Source organism: Plasmodium yoelii, assembly GCF_900002385.2.
Source record: "Plasmodium yoelii strain 17X genome assembly, chromosome: 10".
Taxonomy (NCBI): Eukaryota; Apicomplexa; class Aconoidasida; order Haemosporida; family Plasmodiidae; genus Plasmodium; species Plasmodium yoelii.
In genome coordinates, this window is record NC_036182.2 from 1915832 (window position 1) to 1931692 (window position 15861).

The 15861-nt window shown below is 20.0% G+C and overlaps 4 protein-coding genes across 4 annotated transcripts; all 4 read left to right on the forward strand.

The window, feature by feature from the left end:
- Positions 1-2640: 2640 nt before the first annotated feature.
- PY17X_1047601 (PIR protein) lies at positions 2641-3807 on the forward strand (the record flags this gene model as incomplete). Its single annotated transcript, XM_034637566.1, has 3 exons — positions 2641-2655; positions 2791-3630; positions 3721-3807. The coding sequence occupies 3 exons, from the start codon at positions 2641-2643 to the stop codon at positions 3805-3807; spliced, it is 942 nt and encodes a 313-aa protein (XP_034493515.1).
- Positions 3808-6119: 2312 nt separating this feature from the next.
- On the forward strand, positions 6120-7158 carry PY17X_1047701 (PIR protein; the record flags this gene model as incomplete). The annotated part of the gene is made up of 3 exons (XM_022955303.2): positions 6120-6134; positions 6255-7007; positions 7093-7158. 3 exons carry the CDS (start codon positions 6120-6122, stop codon positions 7156-7158), a joined length of 834 nt encoding a protein of 277 aa, XP_022813103.2.
- A 2362-nt stretch (positions 7159-9520) lies between these two features.
- Positions 9521-10624, forward strand: PY17X_1047801 (PIR protein; the record flags this gene model as incomplete). Its single annotated transcript, XM_034637567.1, has 3 exons — positions 9521-9535; positions 9673-10452; positions 10538-10624. 3 exons carry the CDS (start codon positions 9521-9523, stop codon positions 10622-10624), a joined length of 882 nt encoding a protein of 293 aa, XP_034493516.1.
- A 2094-nt stretch (positions 10625-12718) lies between these two features.
- On the forward strand, positions 12719-13552 carry PY17X_1047901 (fam-c protein; the record flags this gene model as incomplete). The annotated part of the gene is made up of 2 exons (XM_022957470.2): positions 12719-12799; positions 12929-13552. The coding sequence occupies 2 exons, from the start codon at positions 12719-12721 to the stop codon at positions 13550-13552; spliced, it is 705 nt and encodes a 234-aa protein (XP_022811105.2).
- Positions 13553-15861: the final 2309 nt, after the last annotated feature.

A 15861-nucleotide genomic window follows, 5' to 3' on the forward strand; every position in this document is an offset into this window, starting at 1 on the left:
ATATATGTATCATCCCGTATGTTTAATCACATATAAAGTCTAAATATGCAACCAAAAAGTGGATATAACCATTAATATGGAAGGGGTTACATAACATATTTTATAAGTTATAATATATATAATTGAGTATTCATGCCGATTTAATATGATTAAAATAAAATGTCTATATTGCATATATTAATTCATATTATGATATATCATAATTATTTATTATATAAAGCTTGATAATAATTATATTGAATTGTGCATAACACAATATGTTTCTTTATTTGATAAAACATTTTATTTAGCAAAACTTATTATTTGTACCATATTTATTTTGATTCAAATCGTATTTTTATAACCGAACAGTATAATAATTTTATATATCGGAGTATAATTATAATTATATTCATTTTGAACAATTACCTACATTATAATATACCTTCAGGTTAATGGGAATACTTTTATTGTTAATTAAACATATTACCAGTATATAATAGGTAGTCATAAAATATAGATCCATGGTATATCGAGATTCGATAACACAACGCTATCTATAACAGGCATGTTATGCATCTAACATTTTTAATAATCAATAAAAATATGTATATTAATAAAAAATTACATTATAAATATATGTATACTATCCTTTTAATGTTTGATTATATATAGTTACATTTTATGCTAAAGCTTTAAATTCAAATTATAGAAATAGTTCTGTATACATTAATTTATTTACTATAAAGGTATAATATTAGATTAATCACTATTAATTTTTAAACTTTATAGTTTTGAGGGACAAATAAATTATTTTTTAAATATTTAAAAGAAAAAATATAAATATATTAATAAAATTTAATATCATATTTTATTCTAATAATTATAAATAATATCATAGATATAATGCGTTATTATTATATACTTATACATATAAACTAGTAAAATGCTATACCAATAAATAATACTGAAATATGTTAAATTTAGGAAACATATACAATTATATATTAATCAAAAGTGTATATAAAAAGTATGTACTAATTAATTTAATTTGAACTAATAATATTTTTATTAGGTTATTATATATATAAAATTCACAAATATATAATTAAATATATTGCTATTTCGAAATAATATATGTTCTAGAATGATTGATTTAAAAACTATGAAACGAGAAAATATTATACATTGATTTAAACTATTTTTATTAAAAGCATTAATTATTCTGTTGTACTATACTATGATATAGCAGTAACAATAATAATAGTAATAACAATAGATAAAGTATTAAATACGAACAATATATTATGTTTATTTGATACTGTTATATGGCTATAAATTAATTATATATATTATTAATGGTATGATAAAATTAAAATTGTATGCACAAAACATCAAATGAAATAATACAATTCTAACAGTATTTTGTTAATGTGCTAATATTAGAATTAACAATACCTAGAAAAATAATATTAATAATTTTATAGTTTTTCATCATAAAACTAAATATAGTTTATTATAAAATGTAAAAGCAAACTATATATTTAGAAAATAATTATAAGTTATTTCTAATGAATAATTTTAATATATATATATGAATTAAAGGCTTTAGTGGTAAAAAAATACAAGACATAATTAGCTATATAGAATAGGTAAATCTTATATGGCTACATAATTGTCTTAAAAAAACATACTTCCCTTATCTCTCCTCTCAAAGTGCAATATATCAACCTAATACACATAGTTTTCTATTATACTTAAAATTTGCATTAATACTTATTTATGTGTTATATATTTAATATTTACTAAGTATTATTTTTAAAATAATCTGCATTCAAAGACTTATTTAAGCTTATAATAGCATAATAAATACGTTTTCAGTGCTAATTGTCGTTTTAAACCGTGGGAAAGATGTGCAAAATATATTATAAAATTATCTAATAAGGTATATTTATAAATTTAATTATATAAGAATAAAAATAAAGTTATTGAAAATGTTAAGTATAATCGGAATGCATATATATTAATTAAATGTAATATTAAAATTATGTATATGCAATTAAAAAAGAGAACAATGCAACTTAATTCGAAAATAATATAATTTTAGAAAAAAACAGTATTATATATTATAAGAAAAAATTATATAAAAATTTAATATATTTTAAAAAACTATTATTTATATACTTTTAAGGATTATAGTAATAATATAATTTTTAACTTTTTAGATTTATACAGCATTTAATTTTTTGAAGGACAATGATCAAAACATAAGATATAAATATATTCCTTTTCTATGTTCAAACATACTTTAAATTATTTATAAAAGTATATCCATTTTTATAATAAAGTTATACCAGATGTTAGTAAGAACAGCATTTTTTGTATAAAATTCATTATATATATATTTAACTAAAATGTATTAAGCATCCCTCTATTTAAGGTAATTTAGGTAATTATCATAAACAGAAATAAAGTGTTTCTTTGTAATAATATTATTTTATTATTCTATATTAATTTCATTATTGAAAAACTTATAATATATTTAACTACAGACAATTGCAATATATAGGGTTATAGTATTTGCGTCATATATTTGGTGTATCGTATATAAAATAGCATGATTCTACTCAATTTACAAATATAAAATGAAATTTCATCACAATGGATAAGCAAGTGGTATATGCATTTTTTAATAATAATAATTTCCTTTACATTTTTTGATATTGTATTATGTATATATCATTAAACTTTATTTTAATAAATTTTTTAATAATTTGCGTTTTTATTAATTGTTTTTAAATACTTTCTTAGTGTGGAATACTCATTTCTATAAGTAACTCGATTTCCAAAAAATTGGACAAGAATAAAAACTATCAAATTGTTATTAATGAAAGCACTTTAAATAGGTATTGTTCTGGTAATAGTTGTGATAATGATCTCGACAAAATTAATGCTGGATGTTTATATTTGCTTGATTCATTCTTTAAGGATTCTTCTGTGTTTAGATCTTATGCAAAAAGTAACACCAACATTGTTGAATACATTATCATATGGTTAAGTTATATGTTAAACCTAAAAGAACAATTCGGAAAGACCAATCTACAATATTTTTATGAAATATATATACAGGGTGGTGATCAGTATAAAAATTCTATAACTGGTGTTACGGGGTATAATAGTTATAAGGATCTTATAGATAATAAAATTGATTTGATAAATATGGATATGAGCATTGTACCTAAATTATATGATGCATTTTATACATTATGTATGATGTATCTTGAATTTGATGAAGAAAGTCGAAATTGCAGTAAAAATTCGGGAAGAGCTAAAGAATTTGTTGAAAAATATGAATATCTTAAGAAAAATTATAGTATTACTAAAAATAGTCCATATTATAAATTATTGTCTACACTATCAAAGGATTATGATAATTTTAAAAAGAAATGTAGTGATGTTAGTTGTAAGGATATTCCACCCCTTCAATCAATTGAAAAAACAGAAATTAATGTAAATTTGTCTGAACATTCTAAACTGACTTCTGTACAAACTTCTGAAGATGCATCATCAAGTTCGTCGATAACAAACAATTTATTTATAGTTTTATCAATATTTGGTGCAATAGCATTTTTTTTGGGAATTTCTTATAAGGTAAATAATAAGGAATATAAAAATGATTTTCATTATATTTATCTAAACGTTAACAAAAAAATTATACATTTTTTTAATTTTTTATATTAGTATTCGTTATTTGGATTTCGGAAACGATTTCAAAAACAAAAATTAAGAGAAAAGCTAAAAAATATAAAGAAGAGAATAAATCATTAATATAAGATTCGACGAATAATGATTATTCCAGGAATAGTAATAATTATTGATATATTTTAAGAAACTGTCTATTGGGGAGTAATTTTTTTTCCGATTTTTGCATAATTTTTATATAGTTTTTATACTGTGGGTCAGGGTTGTGTTTATATAACCCATATTCGGGTTATGGTTAAGTATTATATCTTTAATTTTTTATAATTTAAACACTAATTAAATATATGTACCATCCCGTATGTTTAATCACGAGATAAAGTTCGAAAGCCCAATTATTCAACCAAAAAGGGACATAATATAATATGTAATGAATTGCGTAACATGTTTTATAAGTTATAATATATATAATTGAGTGTTCATGCCGATTTAATATGATTAAAATAAAATGCCTAAATTGTATATATTAATATAGATGTTGACTGTATATGAACCCGTATTATGGAATATCATAATTGCCTATTATATAAGCCTTGATAACCCAGAACTATATTCAATTATGATATAATAATATGTTTCTTTATTTTATGAAAATTTTATTTAGTAAAACTTATAACTTGTATCATATTTATTTTTATTTAAATCGTGTTATCCAACTGAAATGTAATAATAGATATTCATAAAATATCGATCGAGAATCGAGAATACAACTTTATCTATAAAAGGCATTTTATGCATCTAACATTTTTAATAATCAATAAAAATATGCATATTTATAAAAAATTAAATTATAGATATATGTATACTATCCTTTTAATTTTTGGTTATATATAGTTTCATTTTATGCTAAAGTTTTAAATTCAAATAATAGAGATACTTATATATACATTAGTTTATTTACTATAAAGATATAACATTAGATTAATTAATATTAATTTTTAAGCTTTATAGTTTTTAAGTATAAATATATTACATTTAAAATTTAAAAAAAATAAAATATAATTATATTAATAAATTTTTATATCATATTTTGTTCTAATAATTATAAATAATAAGATAGATAGAATAACGTTATTATTATACCCCTATAAAAATAATATAATAAAATACTCTACTAGTAACTAATATTGAAATATTGTTTTATTATGGAAATTTCATATAATTAAATATTAATTTTATCGAAAAGACGCATAATAATACATTATAATGGCATAATTTTTATATATTTTGTTAAAAATTAAATTTGGGATTTGTAATTTTATATTCTAAAAAGTTGAATAAATAGAGAAAATGGTAAATGATAAATTAACGTTAAATGTCTTTTTATTATTCCGTATTAGCATGTATTATATTATCGCTGTTCTACCATGAATTAATAAAATATAGAAACTTTAACGAATTATTTTATTGTATATCCATTGATAACTATAACAATAAAATATATAATATAAGAATGAACAGTGCAAAATATTTAGTGAATATTCAATTTAATTTATATATTAAAATAGCAATATATCTTATCTCTCTCCTCTTAAAGGTAATATAACAACCTAATTAAACATCGTTTTCTATTATACTTTAAAATTTACATAATAGTTATTTATGTGCTAATATTTAATATGTACTAAGTTTGATTTTAAAAATAATATACATTCAAAGGCTTATTTAAGCTTATAAATACTGGTTCAGTGCTAATTGTTGTTTTAGAGAGTGGAAATTATGCGTAAAATATATTATAAAATTACCCAATAAGGCATACTTACAAATTGAAGTATATGGGAATAAAAATAAAGTTATTTAACGCATTAATATTATTTTTTAATTTATATATATTAAATAAAAATAATATAAATTATTTGATTTGCATAGAAAATGGAACATGTAACTTAAATTGAAAATGCTATAATTTTAGAAAAAATTATATTATATATTATAAGAAACAAGTATATACTTTAAGGATTCTAATAATAATAACTTTCTTAATTTTTTATATTTGTGCAGTATTTGAGTTTTATGACGTTGTTTGTGTTCTATGTTAAAACATATGTATAAGTATATATTTTTAAATTCATTATAAAAGTATATCCATTTTTATAATAAAATTATACCAAATGTTAGTAAGAATAGTATTTTTTGTATAAAATGTATTAAGCAACCCTCTATTTAAGGTAATTTAGTTAATTGCCATAAAATAAGTATAATATGATTTTAGTAATACTAATGTGTTATTATTTTATATGAAGTTAAAATTATGAATAATATGTTTAACAAAAGATAACTGCTATGTAAAGAGATTAAGTAAATATACCATATATTTTATACAATATATATAAATAACAATACCCCGCACAATCTCCAAATTATAACGAAATTTCATTATAATGTCTTATAAAGTGGTATGTATCCTTTTTCTTATATTATTTGTATGTTGCATTCCTACAAATTATATTAATTTTAATTTTAGTAACATTTGTGCTAATACATTCTTTTGTTTAATTCGCAAAATATATTCGTAGTGTGAATCAATTAATACGATCGATAAATATTTTGATGATGATTCGAAAACCCCGGAAAAACATAATTCTATAGGTTTTTTAAATATGTTTTTCCCTGGAAGTAGCTGTAATAGTGATGAAGAAAAGATTATCTCTGGTTTTATATTGTTACTAAGTCTTTTTAATGATATTGATGATAAAAATATAGATGGTGATAAACTTGTTGAATACGGTATTTTATGGTTAAGTTATAAACTAAATCAAAAAAAACAATATGGAACGACCAAATTAGACGATTTTTATATTAAAAATATAGAAACAAATAGTTGTTATAAGGAAAATATATCTAATTCTATTGATAGTAATGGTAAAATTAATATGGGTGTTATAGATAAAAAAATAAAATCGATGAAAATGAATATTAAAGATATATCTAATTTTTATGATCTATTTAAATCATTATGTAACGTGTATAGTGAACTTGATCCAAAAAAAACCCAATGCAAGACATGTTTAGAAAATGCTGAAGAATTTTTTGAAAAACATGAAAAACTTAAAAATGACTTTGATATTACTGAAGAAGATTCTTATTCTCAACTATGGTTAAGTTTATCAAAAGATTATAAAAATTTTGAAAAAAAATATAATAGTGTTAAATGTGAACATGTCTCATCACTTGTAGCTTGTCCACGAAGTTCAGTAACAAAAAATACATTAATTACAATTGCAATTATATTTGTTGCAGCATCAATTTTATTGGGAGTTTCTTATAAGGTAAATAATAAGGGATTAAAAAAAAAATATTATATATATGTAAACATTAACGAACAACCGTACGCTTCTTAACATTTTATATTAGTATTCGTTATTTGGATTTCGGAAACGATCTCAAAAACAACATTTAAGAGAAATGCTAAAAAAATAAAGAATAGAATGAATCATTAATATGTTATTCGAAGAGTAGTGATTATTTCAGGAATAGTAATAATTATTGATATATGTTAAGAACTGTCTATTTTGAAGTAAATAATTTTTGCATAATTTTTATATAGTTTTTATGTTATGGGTTAGGGCTAAGTATTATGTTGCAATTTATTTTTTTACAATTTGAATACTAATTAAATATATGTACCATCCATGTATGTTTAATCTCAAGCTTAAGTCTAAATACGCAACCAAAAAAGGGGTACTTCCATTAATATGAAAATGGCCTCATAACATTTTTTCATAAGTTATAAAATATATAATTGTGTGTTCATATCGATTTTAAATGATTAAAATAAAATGTCTATATTGTATATATTAATATAGATATTGACTATATAATAATTGTCATTATATAAGACTTGTTAACCCAGAGTTATATTGGATTATGTATATCATAATATACAATACATTTCTTTATTTAGTGAAATATTTTATTTAGTAAAACTTATTGTTTGTAGAATATTGATTTTAATTAAATCATGTTATCCAACTGAACTGTAATAATATATATTCATAAAATATAGATGCATGAAATATCGATCGAGAATCGATAATGTAACATAGTCTATAAAATATTATGATGTTTCTAACATTTTTAATAATCAATAAACATATGTATATTAATAAAAAATTACATTATAAATATATGTATACTATCCTTTTATTTTTCAATTGTATTTAGTATCATTTTATGCTAAAATTTTAAATTCAAATAATAGAGATACTTATATATACATTAATTTATTTACCATAAAGGTATAATATTATATTAGTCACTTTAATTTTTAAACTTTATAGTTTTGAGGCAAAATAAATTATTTTTTAAATAGTTAAAAGAAAAAATATAAGTATATTAATAAAATTTAATATTATATTTTGTTCTAATAATTATAAATTATGTTATAGATATAATGCGTTATTATTATATGCCTATACATATAATCTAGTAAATTACCAATAACTAATATTGCAATATTGTTTTTTTGTGGAAAATTCATATAATTAAACATTAATATTATCGTAAAGATAAATAATAATACATTATAAATGTATCATTTTTATATATTTGTTAAAGATTCAATTTTGGATATTTGGTTTTATATTCTAAAAATATGAATCAATGGTGAAATGGTTAGAGACTCAATTCATGTTAAATGGTATTTTATTATTCACATTAGTGTTTAGTAAATAATCATTTTATAATCCAAAACAACATTACTGTATCATAGAATTAATAAAATATAGAATTTTTAATAAATGATTTGAATGATATACATTAACTATAACAGTAGAATATATAAGATAAAATTATGTATAATATTTAGCAAATGTTTATATAAATATATATATTAAAGGCTAATATATCTTATCTCTCTCCTCTTGAAGGGCAATATAACAACCTAATTAAACATAGTTTTCTATTATACTTTAAAATTTCATCAATAATTATTTATGTGTTAATATTTAATATATACTAAGTATGATTTTAAAAATAATATGAACTTAAAGACTTATTTAAGCTTATAAATACGGGTTCAGTGTTAATTGTCGTTTTAAACATTGGAAATGATGCGTAAGATATATTATAAAATTACACAATAAGGCATACTTACAAATTGAAGTATATGGGAATAAAAATAAAGTTAGTTAACGCATTAAAATTATTTTTTAATTTATTTACATTCATTAAAAACAATATAAATTTGTGTAATTTGCATAGAAAATGGAACAATACAACTTTGTAAATATTATAATTTTAGAAAAGACTATATTATATATTATTAGGAACAAGTATATAGTATTTAATATATTTTTAAAAAAGACTATTTATATGCTTTTAAGGATTATATTAATAATATAATTTATATTTTTTAAATTTATACAGTATTTAAGTTTTAGAAGGGTGATCATTAAAAAATAGGATATAAATATATTCCTTTTCTATGTTCAAATATACTTTAAATTCATTATAAATGTATATTCATTTTTATAATAAAATTATACCAGATATTAGTAAGAATGCATTTCTTGTATAAAATGCATCATATATATATTTAATCAAAAATGTATTAAGTAACCTCATAAGGTAATTTAGATAATTATCATTAAAAGGAATGTAGCGTTTCTTTAGTAATAATATTATTCTATATTAATTTAATTATTGAAAAGCTTATAATATATTTAACTACAGACCGTTGTTATATATAGGGTTAAAGTATTTGCGTCGCATATTTGGTGCAGTGTATATAAAACAGCATGCTTTTACTCAATTTACAAATCAAAAATAAAATTCTATAACAATGAATAAAGAAGTGGTACATACATTTTTTAATAATAATAATTTCCTTTACATTTTTTTATATTGTATTACATATAAATACCATTAAACTTTATTTTAATAAAATTTTTAATCATACACGTTTTTATTAATTGTTTTTAAATGTTTTCTTAGTGTAAAAGGTTCAAGAATGTAAGGGAATGGTTTCCTGTTGAAATGGACAGTACTGGTTACTATCAATTTAAAAATGCTGAAGCTTTCCAAAAGTATTGTACTAATGAATGTAATAGTAATCTCGATAAAATTAGTGCTGGATGTTTATATTTGCTTAATGAATTCTTTCGTGATTCTTCTGTGTTTGAGTTGGTTGCAAAAGAAAACTTCTATATTGTTCAATACATTTTGATATGGTTAAGTTATATATTAAACCTTATCAAAACTCAAGAAAACGTCAATATAGAGTCTTTTTATAATACGTATATAAGGGATGGTGATAAGTATACTAATAATATAAATTACATTAAAAGATTTGGTGGTTATAAGGATCTTATAGATATATATGATCATTTTTTAAGTATGGATATGAGCACGGTATCTAAATTATATGATGCATTTAATACATTATGTGACATATATAATGAGCTTGATATAAACAACTCAAATTGCACGAAATGTTCGGGAAAAGCTAATAAATTTGTTGAAAAATATGAACAATTTACCAAAGATCATGACATTTTTGAAGATAACTCCAATTTTCATGTATTGATTTATTTATTAAATGATTATGCTAATTTAAAAAATAAATGTAAAAATTTCCCATTCACTCCAGATATAGAAAAAATAATTTCTGAACATGTTTCTGAAGTTACATCAAGTTCGTCGATAGCAAGCAAATTAATTCCAATTTTATCGATATTTGGTGCAATAGCATTTTTTTTAGGAATTTCTTATAAGGTAAATAATAAGGAATTAAAAAAAATTATTATATATATGCAAACATTAACAAAGAAAACATATGTTTCTTAACATTTTATATTAGTATTCGTTATTTGGATTTCGGAAACAAGCTCAAAAACAATATTTAAGAGAAAAAATAAAAAATATAAAGAAGAGAATGAATCGTTAATATATGATTCGAAGAGAGTGACTATTTCAGGAATAGTGATAATGATTTGTATATTTTAAGAAACTGTCTACTTGGAAGTAATTTTGATCATAATTTTTATGTTGTTTTATGTTGTGGGTTAGGGTTAAGTATTATATCTTTATTTAATTTTTTATAATTTTATAATATTTATAAGTCTAAGGAATTGTTTTAAATATATATAATAAACAAGTTATTAAAAATATGTATAGGATAAGTTGGAGATTTTAATATTTATATTAAGTCTAAATATGTAAGAAAAAATGAAAATGAAGATGACTATGAAAAGGAATGAATAATGTAATATATTTTGAAAAATTATAAGAATTGCATTTTGTGTTAATATAACTTAATGGTAAATATTTGAACTATGTATTTTTTGTATTTTATTGTTAAGTTGTGATTAGTGTTTTATGTGGAAATTGATCAAACATTGGAATCGTCTTGATCCTATAATAAAACGCTGATTTAAATAATTACGATGCATAATATAAAAAATTTGGAAAGAAGAAGGGGATGTAAGGAAAAACGATGAAAAAAGTCGTAAATTGCATCGATGAGAAAATGGGATTATTAAATATATACAAACATATGCAGGTCCATCCTGTATACTTATTAATTTATTTTGTTTGTTGATTTTTTTGTTTATAAAAGACGATTATTTATATGATAAATTTAATTAACTTATATTTTAATTTAAATAATAATAAATAGTAAATTTGTCTATTAATATATTAATTTTCATAAATGGGAGTCAGGTTAAGATTCTATTTCATATTTTATAGTAAAACATAAAATAACTTTTCTATATGATGGAATTCTCTATTATAACTGAATTATAATATTTATTTGTTTTTAATTATTATTTATAAAAGTCAAAATATTGTATTGTTAAATACATAGGTGTATTAACATCTGTTAATTGAATATGATGAAAATAAAAGTTAATAAAATTAAGTATACTTCATTTTTCGATTTGGAATAAAAATAAATTAGTTCTATATGTATTGTTTTTTGAATTGCATTTAAAAATATGAATATTTTATATTATTTTAATAGAAATAATATATTTGATGTTGTATATTCATAGTTATATAAATAAATTTATTATATACCAATCTATGAAAAAAAAAACTTACAAAAAAGTGGTAAATAAAATGTAGAATATTATTAAATAATATTAAACAGTTGAGAAGTATAAAAATAAAAATGCATTTAGATGCAAACAACAACTGTTGTTAATTGTTTTTCATATGTTTGGATATATTGATTTACAATATATATGTATCTAATATTTTATTATCATAATTAATATTTATTAATTTGCATGTAGACAAACGTTAATAGAAAAATATAAGTTTATAAAGTATAAAACATATTATTAAATGAACCTTTAGATTATACTAAAGACTTACTTATATAAAAATATGCAAAAGATATATTTTAGGTTGAATTTGTTACATAAACTTATTTGTATATAATTAAAATAATGCAATTTTTTCGAAAGTTGGTTGTTATTTGAAAAAAAAACTAAATATAAACATTCTAGCAATTGCATGTTTATATCTCTGATGATAGCAGTTGTTATATATTTATATGATGATATATTCATATAAATTAGTGCATTAATTTATTTATATTTTAAGTATAAAAAATAACTTTGTTATATTAAATATAATGGTTCAACTAAATAAAAAACATTCAGAACAAATATATATATTTTTATGTATTTATAACAAATTGTTATATATATTTTTATGAATTTAAAATAAATTATATTATTTATTTTTATTATTTATATTAAAGTAAAAATAAATATTAAATTTTTCTAACTTATAATTACAGGATTATAAATTTGTTGATGCTTTAAATAGCAACATACAACTTTATTATAATATACTTTCATAAATATCAAATAGTTTGCTTATATAAATTAAAATTAAACAAACTGTAATATTAAATAATAGAATTATTGTTTTACAATAATAATAGATAAAAAGGAAACTGAAAAGGAATAAAACCTATATATTATTTAAAGCGTTCTGCTTCGAGGAAACACTTTTTATTAATAAGAAAATGAATAAGAGGATATTTAGTTTAGTTTGTATCGTCTTATATTCCCTTTTGGCTGTGTCAGTGCATTGCTTCGAACAGAAAGTAAGTTATCAAAACAAAATATAAACTAATATATAGAAAATTATATAATAATAGTTATTTACATGTGGTGATGTATACATTAACGCATATATATATTGTATGTTTATTCACTTGTATTACCAATATAAGGTATATGATGTAAGAAATAAAAGTATTCGTGGCACTAAAGACAGAAACAAAAGTAACGAAACACAGTTAAAGAATAACAATCCTAAAGATGATGAAGATGATAGAGAATTTAATTGTTTTGGTATATGTAAAAAAAATAAACAAAATAAACAAATAAAAACTATAATTAGGGATGTACCCTTAACTTTTCCACATAATCAAATAGTTGTAATATATTCAAGTAATGAATCTCTTCCTACGGTAAAAATTCGAATTGGAACAGTTGAGAGTGAGTTTATTCCAAAAGATCAAAAACATTTAGAGGATATATTAAAATTACAAAAAACATTCGAAAAACTATATCCAAATAGCAATGAATCTCGTCCTAAGGAAACAATGCAGATGGAAGGAATTAAGCCTGAGCTTATTCCCAAAAAACAAGAAGATTTAAAGGATATATTACAATTAAAAGAAACATCCGAAAAAATATATTCAAATAACGATAAATCTACTTCTAAGGAAATATTTCAGATGCAACAAAATTTGAAAAACATTCGTGAAAACAATCCAAAACTTTTTAAGATTTTATTAGAATCTAAAGAACCAATAGAAAAATGCCTTTTAAAAAAAAAACCAAGTAAATAATCTTCATATAATAATTATATTCAAGTGATATCGAACTAAAAAACGAACAAAATTATTCTTTTTAATTATCACTTAAACTGCCATGTTTGGCACGTGATATTTCTAGACGAATGAATTATGCTGCTTTTTTCTACATTTACAAACTCCCGTTTTAAGTTTATAATTTTATTATGTAATTATTAAAATAAACGTAATATATTTTGATTATATATTTGAATAAACCACTAACATATATATATTTATATAATTTTTTTTGTTATTTATACTTATTTATAGTATATAATTTGTGAAATATTGTTTCTAAAATAATTAATAATTGAAATAAGATTGATCCATTTGCTATAATCATAGTATTTATTATTTGTATGTATATAATTTTATATAATGCAAGTAAAATTTGACGAAATATCATCTTTTGAAGTTTATTAATAGAATAATACTATAAACAATTTCATAAATGCATTACATTTATTTAATTGAGTCAATAATAGATGTTGATATATATGCATATGAAAGGGTTCAGTGTTGCGTTTTGGGGAACTAATATTTTGGGTCATGATTCTGTACTATGTGTTATAGTTTTGTTCTATGGAATCTATGTTTTGAGTTGGAGGTATTTTTTTATTAATTTGTTTATAATTTGATAATATTTATTTGTCTATAAATGGTGATTAAATATATATACTATACCTGTATGTCTAATATCGAAAGTAAATCCAAATATGTACACCCCCAAAGGAACATAACCATTAATATGAAAGGGGATGCATAACATTTTTTAATAAATTATAATATATATAATTGAGTGTTCATGCCGATTTAATATAGTTAAAGTAAAATATTTATATTGTATATATTAATATAGATATTGGCTATATATGAAGTCGTATTGTGCTATACTATAATTGCCTTTATAAAACTTGATTAGGGATTATATTAAATTGTGGATATCAAAATATGTTTCTTTATTTGACGAAACATTTATTTAGAAAGCCTATAATTTGTGTTACACTTTAAATTATATTATACAACCGAACTGTAATAATAGCATTATATGAGGATGGGTATGAATTATAAGATTATTCATTTTGAATATTCATCTACATTATAATATATATTCGGATTAATATATGGGTTTTTGATATTAATTAAACATATCACCAATATATAATAGATAATCATAAAATATAGATTCATAAATATCGATCGAGAATATAACATTGTCTATAAAATATTATTATGTTTCTAACATTTTTAGTAACACATAAAAAAATGAACTATATATACAATATTTTTTGAAGTTTTAATTGTAGTGCTATTCTTTTTTGTATTTCCTTTACATTTGTATTAAAATTAATTAGTATTAATAGAAATTGTTTTATATGCCATAATTTATTTATCATAAGATATAATAATAGATAAATCACTATTAGTTTTTAAATTTTATATTTTGAGGTATAAATAAATTATATTTAAAATAGTTAAAACAATAAAACATAAGTATATTAATAAAATTTAATGTTATAGTTTGTTCTAATAATTTTTCTAATAATTACAAATAATATGATATATAGAATAGCGTTATTGTTCTAATATATATATATATAATATTGTATAAATGGCTAAAACTGAAATATGTTAAATTTGGAAATATATACAATTATATATTAATGCAAAATATACAGAAAAAGTATGTAATAATTAATTTGAACTAATAATATGTTTATTAGGTTATTATATATATACTTGACAAATATATAATTTAAATATATTGTTATTACGAAATAATATGATCTAAAATGTTATACTTTAAAACAATGAAACAAGGACAAATACAAATTGAATTAAAATATTCCTCTTGAGTGAATTAATTATCTCATTGTACTATACATTGATATGGTAATAATAATAGTAATAGTAATAACAATAGATAAACGTATTAAATACGAAAAAATCATTAAATCCATTTGATTCAAATACGTTGATATATATTAATTATACATATTATTAAAGGTATGATAAGGTTAAAATTGTATGCATACATATCAAATGAAATATTACAATTTTGACTTAATATTTTTTAATGTGGTAAGATTAGAATTAACGCTACCAAGCAAAATAATATTAATAATTCTATAGTTTACTTAAAAATATAGTTTTTCATCATAAAACTAAATATAGTTTATTATAAAATATAAAATCAAACTATATATTTAGAAAAGTAATAATTCTAAGTTATTTTTAATGTATACATTAATTGAAAGTTTAATGGTAAAAAATATAAGGTATAATTAAGGTATGTAGAATAA